The following is a 19,057-nucleotide window of genomic DNA, read 5'->3' on the forward strand; positions in this document are numbered from 1 at the left end:
GTGTCACCAAATGGAGAAGTCAGAGGAAACCAATCCGACAAAAGATCAATGTACAAGGCTTGAAGGACCCCTTCAGATGAAGCAACTTCCAAATACGCTCCAAAGGAAGCTGCCAACAGCACACCCTAAAGATGTGGAAGAACATGGGTGTCAATTGAAAAATGCCACCATTGGAGCTCGTGGAGAAACCACTTGCTACCAGACGAGAAAGCATAGGACTGGTTTGATGAGAATGATGTGGAAATGGAACGCCTGATTGAGGCAAAAAGGAAAGCCTTTAGGGTCTGGCTAAGTGAAATCAATTGCACAACGAAGAGAGAAGCGCATGCCAAGGACAAGGCTGAAGTGTAACGTAAAACAAGGGCTCTGAAAAACCAGTGGTGGACTGAGAAGGTGCGAGAACTCCAGCATCTCACAGACATCAACGATACAAGAGATTTCTTCAATGCTACCAAAGCTGTTTATGAACTGAGAAACCATGGAACCGATCCCCTGAGATCAAAGGATGGTGCCCAACTCTTGAAAGACGACGAAGGCAGTTGCGTCTCACTGGCGGGAGCGCTACGATGAGCTCCTGAACCGCCCCTCTGCCCTGGTCCTAGAATCCCTTGGTGAAATCCCTCAGCAACCGCCTAGAGATGATCTTGCAACACTTCCTACCCTGAGTGAGGGCCAAGCTTCCATCAAAGCGATGAAGTGCAACAAGGCAACCAGACTAGATGGAACCCCCACTGAAGTCTTCAAAGAAGGCAGGTCAGAGCTCCACCTCTTGGTTCTCAAGATCTGGGATAGGGAGCAGATGCCACAAGATTTCAGAGACACACTGATCATCAGTCTTTTCAAGAAGGGCAACAAGTCGCACTGTGGAAAGTATCGTGGAGTCTCCCTCCTGGCAACAGCAGGCAAAATCTTAGCCTGAATCCTTGCAAACCAGCTCCTGCCACCCTCAGATGAAATTCTCCCAGAATCCCAGTGTGATTTTTAGCCAGCCATTCTGAGGAACAGTGGACATGATCTTTACAGCCCAGCAACTGCAAGAAAAATGTTGGGAACACAACCAAGCCTTATACATGAGTTCCACTGAACTGACCAAAGCATTCAACTCACTCAGTCATAGCGCCTTGTGGACCATCCTCTCAAAGATCGGCTGCCCCAAAAAATTCATTAGTAGTTTAAGGCTGCTTCATGACACATGACTGCCACAGTATTGAGCAACAATGGATCCCAAAATGACCCCTTTGAGATTAAAATGGGAGTCAAGCAAGGCTGTATCATTGCCCCATCACTGCTCTGCATCTTCATCACCACGACTCTTCATCTCATTGATGGCAAACTGCCAGATGGTGTGAAGATTGTCTATAGAATGAAGGGAAAGCTCTTCAATCTCAGGAGACTGAAGGCTAAAAGCAAGACCTCCACAACCTCGATCATGGAGTTCTAGTAAGCAGATGACAATATGGTTGCTGCTTTTTCTCCCACAGCCCTTCAGACCATCTGAAGTACCTTCACTGAAGCATGTGAGAATCTTGGCCTCACAATGAACATCAAAAAGACTAAGGTGCTCCACCAGTTTTCACCAATGTGACAATCTCACGCACCTTCTATTGAAGTCAATGGGGAACTCCTGGAAAATGTGAAGCACTTCCCATACCTTGGAAAGTAATAGAGAAGTAGCTGTGTTAGTCTGTACTCTAACAAACAAAACTGCAGTAATGTAGCACTTAAAAGACTAACAAAATGGTTTATCAATGATGAGCTTTTGTTGGACAGACCCACTTCATCAGATCAATACCATTTCCAGTACAGACTGACATCTACAAGTACAGAGGTCCAAAAAAATGCAATAAAAACTGACAAATCAAGTACATAGGACTGAAGGAGGGGGGTGAGGGGTGGGGGATGTGAACTGTATTGCCTGAGATAATTATGAGCATCAAAGGAAGGGAAGCAGTCTTTGTAACGAGTGAGGTAATTGTCTTTGTTCATACCAAGTGTTAATATGTCGAATTTGAATTTGAATTTCACTATGCAATCTGTTTTTAAAATCTCTTTTGTTGTAAGACATAATTTTTCAGGTCTTTAATAGAATAGCCCACTCCACTGCTGTGTTCACTAACTGGCTTATGTGTATTGAGATTCCTGATGTTTGCTCTGTGTCCATTCATTCTTTGGTGAAGAGTTTGCCCTGTTTGTATAATGTACATGGTGGTGGGGCATTGCTGGCACATAATGGCATATATAATACTGGTCGAGGTACACGAGAACGAGCCCTTGATCTTGTAACTAATGTGGTTAGGTCCAGTGATGGTATCCCCAGAATAAATATGTGGACAAAGTTGGCAGCGGGGTTTGTTGCAAGGAATAATTCCAGGATTAGTATTACTGTGGTGTAGCCTGTGATTGCTAATGAGAATCTTTGTTAGGTTAGGAGGTTATCTATAGGAAAGGACAGGCCTGTCACCTAAGGCCTTCTGGAGTATAGTATCGTGATCTAGAATAGGTTGTAGGTTTTTAATGATGCATTGCAGGGGTTTGAGCTGGTGGCTATAAGTAGTGACAAGTTATGTTCTGTTATTAATCTTCTGGGGACTATCTTGAAGTAGCTGGTTTCTGGGTATTCATCTGGCCCAGTCAATCTGTTTTTTTACTTCTCTAGGTGGGTAATTAAGTTTTATGAATGCTTGGTGGAGGTCTTGAAGTTTTTGGTCTCTGTCAGTAGGATCAGAGCAAACGTGATTGTATCTAAGGGCTTGACTATAAACGATGAATTGTGTGGTGTGTGCTGGATGGAAGCTGGAGCCACGCAGGTAAGTGTAGCAGTCAGTGGGTTTCTGGTAGAGTGGTGGCAATGTGGCCATTGGTGATCTGTACTGTGGTATCCAGGAAATGTATTTTTCGTGTAGAATAATCAAGGCTGAGATTGATGGGAGGGTGCAGGTTGTGAAAATCTTTGTGGAATTCTTCCAGAGTCTCTTTACTGTGGGTCCAAATGATAAAGATGTCATCAAGGTAGCGTACGTAGAGGAGGAGTAGCAGGAAACAAGAGCTAAGGAATCGTTGTTCTAAGTCAGCCATAAAAATGTTAGCATACTGTGGGGCCACACATGCTTCCCATACCTTGGAAGTCATCTTTCCACTAAAGCTGACGTTGCTGCGGAAATCCAGCATAATCTGATCCACACAAGCCCTGTTTTCATCCACCTGAGACAAAGGATCTTCAAGAACCACAACATCTGTCCCAAGACAAAGCTGCTTTTACACCGTGTAGTGGTTGTTCCAACGCTACTATGCGCATGTGAAATCTGGAGAACATACAAATGTCATTCGGAGGCACCTGAACAATATCATCAACACTGCCTCAGGAGGACAGGCACACAAACACCAGTGTCCTAGAAGAGCTGAACATGACCAGCATTGAAGCCATTATCATTCACCAACAACTTCATTGGACTGGTCACATGGTTCGACTGTCTGATCAGCGCCTCCCAAAACAGATTCTGTTTTCTGAGTTGGAGAAAGGACAGAGGCATGCTGGGGGCCAGCGGAAGCAATACAAGGACATGCTGAAGGCACACGTGAAAAAGTGCAGCATCATTGTTGACACTTGGGAGAACCTTGCCCAGGACCGTCCCCAGTGGAGAGTGGCACAATTTGAGAGGTCCCACTGCAGTGCAGATGAGAAGAGGTGGAGAAGAATAAAAGAGCATCAAAAACTGCCCCACTCCCCTGCTACAGCTACCAACACATGCCCTTGCTGTGATAAGACCTGTGGCTCCAGAATCAGGCTAATCAGCCATCAATGGACTCACTAAAAATAGGAGGGTGACATCAAGACATCTTACTCATTATCGAGTGACCGCCAAGAGACTGCTGTGCACCAGACAAACCTAAATTCTACAAACAAGGACCTCGCACTCGGCAGCTCTGTGGTTTGGCAGCAGGAGATTTGTGGCAGCTTTGTTTAAATGACAGAATAAAGAAATGTAACTACTTCAGTAGAGAAAGTCGTGTGTCATCCTCCCTGTCGGAGCAGCTTTAGTGCTATTTGCTCTGATGCTGGACCCAAATGAGTGCTTACTGTGCCCATGTTTTTACTGTGCCACGAGTTTCTACACTGAGAGAAAGCAATCTGGACCCTAGTAGCATGAAAGGGGAAGCTGGGAAGGGTGATGTGGCTCCTGGAAAGGGAGTGTGGGAGTCCACAGGTTGAATGTTTCCATTAAAATGGTGAGTAGTGAAATAGTTCACTATGCTGATATCTAACTTACCATCTTTACATTTCAAGATAACACCCCACTGAGAGAAAGAGGCAGGTCTCCCCTCTCAGGGCAACTGTTAGAGGTTCTCTGCGGACTCAGGCACATACCACTGCACTGGTTGCTCTCAAGCCACATGTTAACATTCCTCTTCACAATGATAAACCCCAGAAAATTGTTTTTTCCCATGCAAGTTGAAATTTTGGACCCCACAGAATGGCAGGTTCATGGGATTTTGCTTTATTTTTTCCTGCTAACCCTGCGCAGATTTGCTGTTCTTCTTGACATGCTCTGATTTGTCTGACCCAGAGGGTCCAGAGTGGAACACCACTTTCCATGGCTCTGGCACTCCACCTCAGGCAATTGCCCTTCAGTAAGCCTAACACAACAGAGGGCCCAAAGCTGCCACGTGGCTCTCCTCCGGCACTGTCTGATCTGCTATTTCCAGGGAGAAATCACCAGCTTCTAAGGCAACTCTGAGCCAGTGCTTACCCAGCAACAAACAAGGGGAAAAAGAGTGGGATGCAGGGATCATGTTTCTCCTGACAGAGACGGCAGGGAAGGGAAGCACCATCCCCAACTGATGACAGGGATTGGCAGTGGATGGGGAGAAGGACGGGAAGGAAACAGAGATGGGCAGAGTGAAGGGGGAGCGGTACAAGAAAAGGGAGGAGAGGAGACGGGAAGGAGAACCTGAGGGACATTGGGGAGGATGACTTAAGGGCATGCCAAAAGGGGGAAGAGATGGGGGAACCAGGAGGGGATACTGGGGGAGCATCATTAATCCAATTAGCACAAGAACAACCCTGACAAAAACAGACAAACTTCAGAATTCATAAGGAAAGAGGAGCCAGTTGCCACAGCAGCCTGGCCAAGGATGGGGCCAGTATCCCTGTGACACATGAGGGCCAGCACCTCCCATACCATAATCCCCAGGCCTGATGCAGTCTCACCTTTCAGCTCCTGCAGCTCCGTGGTGAGGCTTTCGATGTTGGAGTCACAGAAATCCAGGTTCTCCAAGGTCTCTGATCTCATCAGCTCGTCCTGCTGCTCCTCCAACATTGAGGTCAGCTCTGCACGAGTCCTGCCATAAACCTCCAGGTCTTGTTCCACCTCCTGGATCCTTGTCAGCAGAAAGGGGCATTGATGTGTGGCTGCTCCACTGGAGTCTCCCTGGCCTTCCCCTGCCCATGGCTCCTGCCTGGGCTGACTGCGGGTCTCAAGCTGCGGAGAGGCTGTGTTCCTTCTCTGACTGCTTAGAGGTGGGAGAGGGGGTGGCCGGGAGGGCCGCACTGAGAAGGAGGGAGATGCAGCTGGGGCATTGGGGCGAGGGGGTGGAGGCCTTAGGGCCTTCCTCTTCTCTGGCTTCTTCCAGTGGGGGGCACTCTCAGGGGAGCCACGCACAATGTCCTTCTCTGAGCTGTAGTCCAGGATGGAGAAGTGGCGGGAGACCTTCTCTGATTCAGCCCCAGAACTGGCCAGGCTCTTCTCAAATTGCACCAGTTGCTCTGTCAGCTTGCAATCAAGGTCTGTGCAGCTGTCTCCACGCAGCATGTGGGAGGGCCTGTCTCCCCTGGCACCAGGCCACGTATCCAGGCCCTCATGGGCACCAATGAAGCTGGAAGAGCAAAATCTGGATTTTTGCCTTTGATCTTCCACCCAGCTGGCCAGGTCCTGGAAAAGGGCGCTCTTCTGACCTTCTCTGGGCTCTGCCATGGCCCGGCGGCTGGCAGAAGGGACGTCTTGGCTCCTCCTACTGTGCAGTGGGGAGCATGACACCCTTGGGGAGACACTGGGACTCTCCCCATCCTTCTTAGGTGAGACTGGGATGGCCGAGGCCCCTGGCAAGGGCCAAGAGCTCTGGGTGGACTCCAATATAACTGCCTGGCCATAGAGTCTGCCTTTTGGCTGGGGAGGTTGCCGAGCAGTGGGGAAAATGCCATTAATAGCCTTTGCAGAGTCAACAGGGAGGGAGCCTGTTGCATCCTTGTGGAGGGGTCCCTGGAGCTCTGTGCTGGAAGGAGGGCCTCCCAAGGATGCAGGCTTGCACTGTCCAACCCTGGCATCAGAAAGACCCTCTGGCCTTACTGCTATTTGGGACAAAGTTGTGCTGGACTTCCCTTCAGTATGGTCTGCGCTCCAGGTACTCAGCTCTTCCCCTTCCTTCCCATGCAGGGGAAGGGCCCCAGTGCAGATGGCCAGCTCACAGGGGCCTTCTCCCTGCAAATTCCCAGCACCGGAAGCAGAGCCCTCCAGCCTCACAAACCGGTGAGGAAAAACTCCACGTCTCCCCCTCAGCACGCCCTCCAGCCAGCCATCTTCCAGCACCTCCACAATCTGGATCTTGTCTCCCACGTCAAAATCCAGCTCGTTGGGCTCCAGTGCTTGGAACTGATAGAGAGCAATGCCGTATGTGCCCACTGGCTCCTTGCCCCTTTCCTGCCCACTCTCATCCTCCAAGGGCACATCTGCCACACCACTGCTGCTGTAAATCTTGGAGGGCCCTGGCCTTTCTGGGCCACCCACCACTCTCAAGGGACAGAGCAGCTCCACAAACCCCTCTGGGAAAATACCCCTTCGGCCTTCCAGCTCCCCTGTGAACCAGCCAGGCTCAGGGATATCAACAATGGTGATCACATCTCCTTCCCTAAAGTCCAGCTCCTCCTCCAGCTGGGCAGAGAGGCTCATCAAGGCCCGGGCCTGGCCCAGAGAGTCAGCAGGCACCTCCGGGACAGCACTCTGAAAGAGCTGGTGGCTCCGGGGTGAGAGGCAAAGTTCCCGCACGCAGGACGATGGGAAGAAGCCCTTGGAGCCCCAGCAGCTTCTACCCTGGAGCCAACTGGAGGCGAGGGAACCACTCAGGATCACCAGGTCTCCTGGGGAAGAACAAGAAAAACAGGGTCAGAGACACACACCATGGCAATTTCTGAGTCATTTATTTCCCCCTCCCCTTTCAAACCTGGTCATCTCCTTTGCCAGCCCAGCAACAAAGAGGGGCACCAGCAGCATACCTCTGTGGTGATGGGTCAGCCCCACAGACAACCAGCGCAGCGGGGCCACCTACAGACCACCGCAGTACGGCATCTGTGCACCAGGTGCATGGGTCACAGGTTATGAATCCACCAGTGCCAATCTCAACACTGAAAAATCAGGAGACCGACTCCAAAAACTCCAGAGATGTTTCTGAATAATAAATTCTGGGGAGCTTCTCTTTACGTTCTGTTATTGAGTCGTTAGGCCTCATTCAGGTTCTTTTCAGTTTTTCTCCCTAACCATGAAAAAGTCCTGCTGCAATCACATGGCTACAGCAGCCAGAGCATTAAAGAAAACACCCAACCTAATGAGACCCACACGCAAACTTCACAAATTGGCAACACAGGGAAGGCCTGAGTCCCACAGTGCAGAGGGGCTGGAGCACAAGGCAATTTGTGCACCTTGAACCCACAGTGCTGCTAGGAGCTCTCTTCAGCCGGTCTAGGAAGCAGCTGCTCAGTGCTGAGCTCTGGGCTCCGACTGTTTGCCAAGGCACGTGCAGGGCAGAAAAGGACAAGGCTTGGGGATGAGGTAGGAGCCCAAAGGAGGGAGCAGAGGTTACCTCTCTGTAGTGATAGGCTCCCCGGCTCCTGGGATGCAAAGTCATTTGTGCAGACAAACAGCTTCTCCCCCTGCTTCAAAGTGGGAATACCCACTGCCTCCACAAAACTGCTGGGAAACTGACCTAGAACGAGAACAAGGTGCCGCAGGAGTCCTCCCTGTGTCAGCACATGGGTCCCCTTTCCTCAGGGGCCCAGACTGCCTCCTCCATGAGCCACCCACATTCCCGATCACACAGCCTCTCCTGGGATCCAGCCCATCTCTTGCCCCATCGTCATTCAGGCCCTCCCCTCCTCTGAGGGAAGGTCCCTGGCTGCTCTCCAGGATCCCTTCTGGGTGGCTCCAGGGACCACTGGTGGGACCATGGTGCTCAGGAGGATTTCTGAAAATGTTCTTTATTAGGTAAGAAAAATACAGTTCCCCGCCCTGGATGCCCATAGGACAGCCAACGCTCCAGTGCAATGGGCAAGCCATCTGAATTATCATCCGCAGGCAACCAACACTCAGACTAAGGAAAGCAAACAGGCAAGCTTCAGCCTCTGCCTTGTCACAGGGAGGGCCACGATCAGGATCCAGGGACCAGTGTATACTGGTTATAAACAGAGACCCCAATCCTGCAATCAGACCTGCCCTCTGGAGTGCTGCAAACACATCAAATGGCAAGACTTGGGCTGTTAGCCACAATGTGTCATGGTTCAGTGGAGTCATTAGCATGCAAAACACGTCCTTATCACAGCTGCATCAATACGAACATATGAACAGCCACACTGGGTCAGAGGAGGTTGTGAAGGTCCTTCTACACCCGTGTCCTGCCTTCCAACAGAGGTCAGTGCCTGACGCCCCCGAAGGAGGGACCAGAACAGGTAATCCCCAAAGTAACTGCTCTCCTGACAAGCACTTCCACCCTCTGACAAATGGAGGCTAGTGAAACCATTCCTACTTATCCTGGCTAACAGCCATGCACGGCCCTCACCTCCATGACTTTATCTAGCTCTTCTTCTGAGCCCTGTTAGTGTCGTGGTCTTCACTACCCCCTCTGGCCAGGAGTTCCACAGGCCTGCTGTGCGCAGAAAAACTTCCTTTTAGCAGTTTTAGCTGCTACCCATTAATTTCATTTGGTGACCCCTAATTCTTTTGTTATGGGAACAAGTAAATAACTTCTTCTTATTCCCTTTTTCCACACCAGTCATGATTTTATAGACTCTGTCAGATAAGAACATAAGAACAGCTATACTGGGTTAGACCACAGGCCCATTGAGGCCAGCATCCTGTCTTCCGACAGTGGCCAATGCCAGGTACCCCAGAGGGAATGAACAGAACAGGTAATCATCAAGTGCTCTATTCTTTGTCGCTCATTTCCAGCCTCTTGCAAACAGAGGCCAGGGACACCCTCGATGCCCAGCCTGGCTAATAGCCACGGATGGACCTATTCCCCAGGAATGTATCTAGTCCTTTTTTAAACTTTACTATAGTCTTGGCCTTCACAACGTTCTCCGGCCGGGAGTTCCAGAGGTTAACTGTGAGTTGTGCGAAAAAATATTTCCTATTGTTTGTTTTAAACCTGCCGCCTAATAATTTCATTTGGTGACCCCTAGTTCTGGTGTTGTAAGAAGGATTCCCCTTTAGTCTCCTTCTTTCTAAGATGAAAAGTCCCAGTCTTTTTAGTCTTTCTTCATAGGGCACCTTTATAAACCCCTCAGCATTTTTGTTGCCCTTTTCAGAACCTTTTCCAATGACAAGATATTTTTTGAGATGAGGTGACCACATCTGTATGCAATATTTAAGATCTGCGTGTACCATTAATTTATATAGAGGCAATAAGATAGTCTCTGTTTTATTCTCTATCCCTTTTTAATGATTCCTAGCATTCTGTTTGCCTTTTTGACTGCTGCAGCATATGGAGTGGATGTTTTCGGAGAACTATCCAAAGTGACACCAAGAACTCTCTCTTGAGTGGTTACAGCTAAATTAGTCCTCACCATTTTGCATGCATAGTTAGGATTATTTTTTCCCCATTTGCTTTATTTTACATTTATCAACTTTAGAATTAATTTGCCATTTTGTTTCCCAATCAATTAGTTCTTAACTATCTTGAGCAATTTAGCATCATCAGCAAATTTTGCCACCTCACTGTTTACCCCCTTTTCCAGATCATTTATGAATAAGCTGAACAGGACTGGTTCCAGTACAGACTCCAGGGGAATACCACTAGTTACCTCTCTCCATTCTGAAAACTTATCATTTATTCCTGTCCTTTGTTTCCTGTCTTTTAAACAGTTTTGAATTCATGAGGACCTTCCCTTTTAGCCCATGACAACTCAATACTGTCACAAGACCCCCACATTCACTGGATTTTCCTCATTTTGTCATCCACTTAGTTATTTTTCCCACTGGTTGCATCTGACAACTCTGAACATGCTAAGGTGTAGCTGATTTCCCTTTTCTGAGGATAACACATTCGGCAGCTTCTGGAGAGGGCAGTGCCCATTTATTGGTCATCTCTGGGGGAGCTGAAGCAGCCACAAATTTGACTACCCAGCCTACTGAAGAGGGCAGCTCTCCGAAAGCTACAAAGGCCACTGTATATACAGGTCAATAGGACAGATCAGAAACATCTCTACTGCTCAGTCAATTTCTCAGATGCTATGGGAGTTAGAGAGGAAGATCTCCAGGCAGGTAAAGGAGAAGCAAATACAGGATTCTTAAGATGGCAGGCATGGATAGTGACAGGTCTGCTGCTGTTACCTGCTCGGGATGCGCCATGTTTGTCTTCCTCCCTGAAAAAAGAAGGGATTTCGTCTGCACTAAGTGCAAGCTGGTCTCCATTTTAGATGAAAAAATTAGAGGACTGGAGGCTCATGTGTTGACCCTGCACTCAATCAGGGAGGATGAAGATTTCCTTGACAGGAGGGAGCGTTTAATCTTGCAAGCACGGCAGGTGGAAGAACCAGGGCGGGTAGTAAGGGATGAAGCAGAGAACTGGCAGCACATAACTTCTAGAAGAAAAAGAAGGCCGGTACTGGAGTCCCCCATTGATATAGAGATAAGTAATTGCTTTCAGGCACTCACCACTGCTTCTGCGGTGGAGAATGCTTTGGAAGAAGCCTCACGGAGAGAAAATCGCAAGAGAACTGCTTCTACTGCAGGACAGGGGATGTGCAGTCGTAGGGGTGGGGGTTCAACGACCACCACTCCTAGAAGAAAAAGGAGGGTGGTGGAGGTAGGGGACTCCCCCCTAAGAGGGACTGAAGCATCCATCTGCCAACCGGACCTGCAATCTCGTGAGATGTGCTGTTTATCAGGAGCTCGAATTCAGGATGTTACCGAGAGCCTTACAAAACTGCTCAAGCCTTCAGAATACTGCCCCTTCCTACTTCTGCATGTGGGAACAAACAATACGGCCAAGAATGACCTTGAGTGGGTTACTGCGGATTATGTGGCACTGGGAAGAAGGGTCAAAGAATTTGGAGTGCAAGGGGTGTTCTCGTCCATCCTTCCTGTTGAAGGGAAAGGGCCAAGCAGGGACTCGAATTGAGGAAGTAAATGCATGGTTACACAGGTGGTGTTGGAGAGAGGGCTTTGGATTCTTTGATCATAGGACGCTGTTCCAGGCACAAGGATTATTAGGAAGAGATGGGGTCCACCTAACGAAGAGAGAAAGGAGCATTTTCGCAAGTAGTCTTACCAACGTAGTGAGGCGAGCTTTAAACTAGGATTGCTGGGGGAAGGTAATGAAAACCCTGTTGGTAGAAAGGAACTTGGAGGCCGGGAAGAAATGCAAAGAGGAATGTACAACAAAAGAGGACCCCGGGTTCGAGTAGTGAGGGCGGGGAGATCGACCAGTTATCTAAGGTGTTTGTACACCAATGCCAGAAGCCTGGGTAACAAGCAGGAGGAATTACAAGCCCTGGCTCAGTCCAAGAACTATGGCTTGATTGGGATAATAGAGACTTGGTGGGATGACTCGCACGACTGGAGCGCTGCCATGAAAGGGTAAAAACTGTTCAGGAAGAACAGGCAAGGGAGAAAAGGAGGAGAGGTTGCACTGTATGTAAGAGACCACTATGATCGCTTGGAACTCCCATACATAGAGGGAGAAAAGCCTGTAGAGAATCTATGGGTCAAGCTTAGTGGTGTAGGCAGCAATGCAGATGTGGTGGTTGGTGTCTGCTACAGGCCGCCAAATCAGGATGATGAGGTAGATGAGGCTTTTTTTGGACAAATAAGAGAAGTTTCCAGATTGCGGGCTCTTGCTATCATGGGGGACTTCAGTTACCCTGACATCTGTTGGGAGACCAATACAGTACACAAGCAGTCCTGGAAATTTCTGGAGAATGTTGGGGGTCACTTCTTGGTACAAGTGCTGAAGGACCCGACCAGAGGTCATGCATGGCTCGACCTGCTGCTTACAAACAGGGAGGAACTAAGAGGGAAGGTAGAGGTGGGTGACAACCAGGGAAGCAGTGATCATGAGATGGTAGACTTCAGGATCCTGACCAAAGGGAGGAAAGAGAGAGAGAAGTTACTCACCGTAGTAACGGTGGTTCTTCGAGCTGTGTCCCCGTGGGTGCTCCACAATAGGTGACGGGCTTGCCTGGCGCCGCAGATCGGATCTTCCAAGCAGTTTCTGCCGGATCGCGCATGTGCCGGCGCGCGCCGCTCCCTTGTGCGCTCCTGGCCATGTGCGCGATCCGGTCCCCGCCAGTTCCTCGACCAACCGCCTCGGGTGCCCCTGCAAAACACTAACAGAGATCCAAAGCGGGGAGGATGGGCGGGTAGTGGAGCACCCACGGGAACACAGCTCGAAGAACCACCGTTACTACGGTGAGTAACTTCTCTTTCTTCTTCGAGTGTCCCCGTGGGTGCTCCACAATAGGTGACTACCCAGCAGTAACCCAAGATAGGAGGTGGGTAATCGGATTATGTGCAGCTTGTCCCCGAGAGGACCGCTGCAGAGAGACGGGTATCCTCTTGGAATACCCTGTGAAGGGTGTAATGTTTGGCGAAGGTGTCGTAAGATGACCAGGTCGCCGCTCTGCAAATGTCTTTTAACGCAACGCCCTTGAAAAAGGCTGTTGATGCCGCCACCGCCCTGGTGGAATGAGCCCTGGGAGTGGCCGATAAAGGAGTCTTTTTGAGCTCGTAGCACATTTTTATGCAGGATACAATGTGCTTCGAGATTCTCTGCGAGGCGAGACCCTCCCCTTTCGATTTGGGAGCGAGGGAGACTAGGAGTCTATCCGTTTTCCGGAAGGACTTGGTCCTGTCTACATAGAAGGCTAGCGCCCTCCTCACGTCCAGGAGGTGTAGGCGCGCCTCTTCGTTGGAGTTATGAGGCTTTGGATAAAACGAGGGTAGAACAATAGGTTCGTTGATGTGAAACTCGGAAGAAACTTTGGGAACAAAGGCTGGATGCAGCCGTATGGTTACCGCCTCCTTGGAAAAAACAGTGCAGGGTGGCGTTGCCATGACTGCCGCGAGCTCGCTCACCCTACAAGCTGACGTAATTGCAAGAAGAAAGGTCGTCTTTACTGTAAGGAGGCGGAGGGGAACCGTGGCCAAGGGCTCGAACGGTGGTCCCATCAGTGTGGTAAGCACCAGGTCCAAGTTCCACGAAGGTGGAATCGGTTTCCGAGGGGGGTAGAGGTTTACCAACCCTTTGAGGAACCTGGTAACCATAGGGTGGGCGAACACCGTGTGCCCTTCCTCCTCATGTCTGAACACCGAGATGGCGGCAAGGTGGACCTTTAATGAGGATAGCGAGAGTCCTCCTCTCTTGAGGTCCAGTAAATACTCTAGAATTGTAGGTATAGGCACCGAAAGGGGGGCCAGCTGTTTGGTAGAACACCAAGCCGTGAAGCGAGTCCATTTTTGTTTGTAGGTCTTCCTAGTGGAAGTCCTCCTGCTACTTTCTAAGACTTGCTGTACTCCCACTGTGCACGTGCTCTCTAGGGAGCTGAGCCATGGATTAACCATGCTTGCAGTCGCAGGCTTTGGGGGTGCGGATGCACTATGGACCCCTGGGCTTGCGTGAGCAGATCCGGCGCCACCGGAAGAGGCATCGGTGGACGGTCCGACATGCGCAGGAGTAGGGGGAACCATTGTTGGCGATCCCACGTTGGGACTATCAGGATCATCCGGGCCCTTTCCCTCCTGGCTTTTTGCAAAACTTTGTGGATCAGCACTGTGGGAGGAAACGCATAAAGCAGGGGGCCCCCCCACGGGATCGCGAACGCGTCCCCCAGGGACCCCCATCCCAGTCCTGCCCTGGAGCAGAATCGTGGGCACTGCTTGTTGTGCTGAGTGGCAAACAGATCTATTTGGGGAAAACCCCATGCGTGGAAAATCGGCCGTAGCAGATCGGGACGGATCTGCCACTCGTGTGTGAGCGCAAAACGCCTGCTCAGCTGGTCTGCCTTCACGTTGTGCGCACCCGGCAAGTATGAGGCTTTCAAGATTATATCGTGGGCGATGCACCAGTTCCATAAGCGGATTGCTTCCGCGCATAAGGCACGGGATCGAGCTCCTCCTTGCCTGTTTATATAAAACATGGTGGAGGTATTGTCTGTACTGATCCCGACGACTTTGCCTTGTATGTGGTCTCGAAAGTGTTTGCAGGCGTTGAACACTGCTCTGAGCTCCAGTACATTGATGTGTAGTGACTGTTCCGTGGGTGACCACAGTCCTTGAGTCACCTCTTCGCCCATGTGCGCTCCCCACCCTATGAGGGAGGCATCTGTAGTGAGAAAAACCGATATTTGCGGCTGGTGGAAGGGTACCCCTGTTAGCAAGTTCCTGGGGTTTACCCACCATTGCAGGGATTTGCGCACCCCGGCTGTGGGCGACACCACCCTGTGAACGGTGTGTACTGCCGGTTTGTATACGCTCGCCAGCCAGTGCTGCATGCTGCGCATGTGTAACCTGGCGTTCTGCACTACAAACGTCGCCGCTGCCATGTGGCCCAGCAGCTGCAAGCACGTCAAGACCGGCACCGTAGGGCTGAAGGTGATGACTTGCACGAGGGAACCGATGGCTCGAAAGCGAGCCTCTGGTAGGTATACTCTCGCTGTAACCGAGTTTATGCGAGCCCCTATGAACTCTATGTCCTGTGTGGGGTCTATTTGTGATTTTGCCAGATTGATAACCAGGCCGAGTGAAGAGAACGTGTTTGCTGTGACGCGTATCATGTGCAGAACCTCCGCTTTCGAGGCCCCTTTGAGCAGGCAGTCATCCAGATACGGGAAAATAAATACCCCCTGTCTGTGCAGGTAGGCTGACACCACTGCCAAGGTCTTGGTGAAGACTCTGGGGGCCGAGGAGAGGCCAAACGGTAGGACCTTGTATTGGAAGTGTTCGTTGCCTACCATGAACCGGAGGAATCGCCGGTGAGCCGGATGGATGGTTATGTGGAAGTACGCGTCTTGTAAATCGAGGGCTGCGAACCAGTCTCCATCGTCCAGTGCTGTAAGGATGGAGGCGATCGTGGTCATCCGAAAACGTTGCTTGCGCAGGTACCTGTTGAGGCCGCGAAGGTCTAAGATGGGCCTCCAGCCTCCTGTCTTTTTCTCCATGAGGAAATACCGGGAGTAGAACCCTTTTCCTTGCAGTTGCTCCGGCACCCTTTCCACTGCCCCTATGAGCATGAGATGGGCCACCTCCTGCCTGAGCCTGACTACATGGGAGGCCTCCTGGAGGTGGGGCTTGGGTGGAGGTCGCGACGGTGGGAGTGACTGGAAGGGGATGGCGTACCCCGTGGCTATGATCTCCAGCACCCATTTGTCTGTGGTGATCCTTTGCCACTGGTCGTAGAATGGTCGGAGGCGATGGTGGAATAGCCGCTTCGGATGACCTTGTGTGATGGTAGTGATGGCGCAGCCCTGGATCTGTATGTCAAACTTGTGGCCTTTGGCCCCGCCCCGAGGACGCACGGCTCTGTTGTGAGCGTCGCCTGGGAGTTCTGTACCGCTGGTGCTGTTGATGCACCCTTGCTCGTAACCCCTGTGATACTGGGGGCGCTGTTGCTGGTACTGGTACCGCCTTTGCTGAGGGTAGTAGCTTTTCTTTGTGTATGGAGGGGTGTAAATCCCCAGGGTCCTGAGTGTGGCTCTTGAATCTTTACTGGAATGAAGGACCGAGTCAGTTGATTCAGCAAACAGCTTCTGCGAGTCAAAGGGAAGGTCAACTATCTTCGCCTGCAGATCCCTCGGTATACCCGAGGTCTGGAGCCAGGACTCCCTTCACATCACCACTGCGGTTGCTGTGGAACGTGCTGCTGTGTCCGCAACGTCCAAAGCAATCTGAACTCCCGTCCTCGCAGCCGCGTAGCCTTCTTGCACTATGGCCTTGAGGACCGGCTTTTTGTCCTCTGGAAGCGAGTCCATGAGGGAGGTTAACCTGGAATAGTTGTCAAAATTATGGTTCGCTAAGTGCGCTGCGTAATTTGCCATTCGCAACGTTAAAGTGGAGGAGGAGTAGACCTTTCTGCCGAACAGCTCTAGCTTCTTGGCATCTTTGTCTGTTCCCCCTGTTTTAAATTGAGATGTTTTTGATCTTTGTTGCGAGGACTCCACCACCAAGGAGTTTGGCTGTGGGTGGCTAAACAGGAACTCCATGCCCTTCGCCGGCACGAAGTATTTCTTATCCGCTCTCTTTTGGACAGGCGGGATAGTTGCAGGGGTCTGCCATATCGTAGTGGCGGACTCTAAGATCGCTTCATCAAGCGGTATTGCTACTCTGGAGGAGGCCGGAGGTCTCAAATTTTTGAGGAGCTTATGGTGTTTCTCTTGCACCTCTGCTGTCTGGATGCCTTGCGTGAAGGCCACCCTCTTAAACAGCTCCTGAAACTGTTTGAGATCGTCCATAGGATGGACGTCCCCCAGGGCCGTAGCCTCGTCCGGGGAGGAGAGCGAGGAACCGCTGGGGTACGTCTCTCTGGACCCTTCCGGTTCCTGCTGGTGATGGTACACCCTCTCGCTGGAGGTTTGCGAGGGAAAATCTCGGGGTTCCATGACCAGTCTCCCCTGAGATGCTTGAGTCTCTGTCCCCGGTCGCAATTGCCCTCGGGGGTATGAGATAGTCTGTGGGGATCTTTCCCTAGTAGATTGCCGATGGTGTGTATGCCCCGCATGGTAGGGGCGACCATGGCAGTATAGGCACTGTTCTTGGGAAGGTGACCTAGACCACTCCCTTGGTGCATACCCTCTGCGTCTGGGGGAGGGAGATCGTCGAGACACTGGAGAGAGCAATTTCGCATAATAGTCCAGCGGTTCAAACCCCAGGAAGGGTGAAGGTGGTGCCAGCCATGGTGAGGCTGGTTGTAAAAATGGAGAAGGGGGCTCCGGGTAGGCTAGGGGGGACCCCTGCCTTCTGGTTGGAGTCTGCAACATGAGCGGAGGGCTGTGAGAAAGCAGCTCCACAGCCCTGTCCGGAGAGGGGCTGCAATGCCTCCTCTTGTGTGCAGCCTTCCCCCTCCCTGGAGGAGGTAACTCCGCCCCCTGACTCGCGGGGGATCCTGGCCCCGTCGGCACCGTGCTAGGCACGCTCGAAGGCGGTGCCGCACGTGTGGTGTCCTTCTGCGCCTGCAGGCTACGTGCCTGCGCGCTCTGCACTGCCGGTTCCCTGGGGGTCGGTGCCGCTGCCTGCGGTGCCGCCGGTACCAGTGCTTGTTTAGCCACCACCCTGCCTGCGGTGCGGGGCGGCTGGCTGATTATCGGAGGCTGAGCCGCTTCCACGTGGCTCTCCGTGCCGCCGCCGATCAGCTGTTGCTGCGGCTGGGGGCTGCTTGCCCCTCCCGTCCCGCTCACTGTTGCTGCCGGCAGGGATCGGGCTGGAGAGACTTTCCTCCGTTTTTGCGCTGATGGAGTGAGGGAGGCAGCTTTCCTTTTAAGGGCCCCGGAGGGTCCCTCCTGCTGCAGCCGCTCCGGCACGTCTGGCTGGAGGGCCTTATCAAGGAGCAGCATTTTAATCCGCATCTCCCTGTCTCTCCGTGCTCTGGTTGTTAATTTAGCACAGAAGGCGCATTTCTGTGCCACATGGGACTCCCCCAGGCACCTTATGCATAGACTGTGCCCATCGGACACTGGCATCGCCTCTCGGCAGGACTCACATTTTTTAAAGCCTGAAGAGGACATTGTTGGTGAGTCTTTGAGTTTTTAAGCGGGTACTTAGCACCTTCTTTGTGCCGTTTTCCCCGTCCGATGGCCTGCCTCAGCAGGAGGGCTGATGGCCCTAGCTCCTGGCCTCCGGCGCTTGTTACTGGGACTGGACTGAAGCTGTCCCGCTCGTAGTTTGTTTGTTGTTGTTTTTTTTTTTTTTTTTTTTGCAAAATAACAACCGGCTAACTTGTAGTAGCCTAAGTACCTGAAAAAACTTCAAAGAAAAACAGAAAAAGTCGTTGAATATGCTATTTGGCCTTAGCCTAGTCGGATTCCGTCTGCAGCCGACGGCGGTTAAGAGGAACTGGCAGTGACCGGATCGCGCACATGGCCAGGAGCGCGCAAGGGAGCAGCGCGGTCCGGCGCATGCGCGGTCCGGCAGAAACTGCTTGGAAGATCCGATCTGCGGCGCCGGGCAAGCCCGTCACCTATTGTGGAGCACCCACGGGGACACTCGAAGAAGAACAGCAAATTACACACCTTGGACTTCAGAAAAGCAGACTTTGACTCCCTCAGGAACCTGATGGGCAGAATCCCCTGGGATGCTACCATGAAGGGAAAAGGAGTCCAGGAAAACTGGCGTCATATTAAGGAAGCCCTACTGAAGGCGCAGAAAGAAACCATCCCGATGCACAGCAAGAGATGTAAATATGGTGAGAGACCAGACTGGCTTAATGGGAAAATCCTTGGAAAACTTAGGCACAAGGAGGGAGCTTACAAAAAGTGGAAACTTGGACAGATGTCTAGGGAGGGGTATAAACGTATAGCTCAAGAATGTAGGGCAGTTGTCAGGAAGGCGAAAGCTCAACTGGAACTGCAACTCGCGAGGAGCGTGAAGGATAACAAGAAAAGTTTCTACAGGCACATTAGCAAGAAGAAGGTGATCAGAGAGGGTGTGGGGCCCCTACCGGATGAGGGAGGTAACTCAGTGACGGATGATGTAGGGAAAGCTGAAGTACTTAATGCTTTCTTTGCCTCTGTCTTCACGGACGAAGACAGCTCCCGGATTAATGCGATAAGTGATGCATTGTGGGATGAAGGTGGACAGCCTCT

At 51.3% G+C, this 19,057-nt stretch overlaps 1 protein-coding gene across 5 annotated transcripts in view; it reads right to left on the bottom strand.

The window, feature by feature from the left end:
- DNMBP (dynamin binding protein) overlaps window positions 1–19,057 on the bottom strand; it is a 135,235-nt gene that overhangs the window by 74,217 nt on the left and 41,961 nt on the right. For 4 of the 5 annotated variants that reach the window (XM_074999382.1, XM_074999384.1, XM_074999380.1 and 1 more), the window contains exons 3-4: window positions 7,852–7,974; window positions 5,210–7,132 (exon numbers count right to left, since the gene is read on the bottom strand). In XM_074999382.1, coding sequence (XP_074855483.1) covers window positions 5,210–7,132; window positions 7,852–7,974 — 2,046 coding nt within the window. The remainder of the gene's footprint in view (window positions 1–5,209; window positions 7,133–7,851; window positions 7,975–19,057) is intronic. The other variant, XM_074999383.1, reaches the window with a different exon arrangement.

Source organism: Carettochelys insculpta, chromosome 7, assembly GCF_033958435.1.
Source record: "Carettochelys insculpta isolate YL-2023 chromosome 7, ASM3395843v1, whole genome shotgun sequence".
In the NCBI taxonomy this organism is placed as follows: domain Eukaryota; kingdom Metazoa; phylum Chordata; order Testudines; family Carettochelyidae; genus Carettochelys; species Carettochelys insculpta.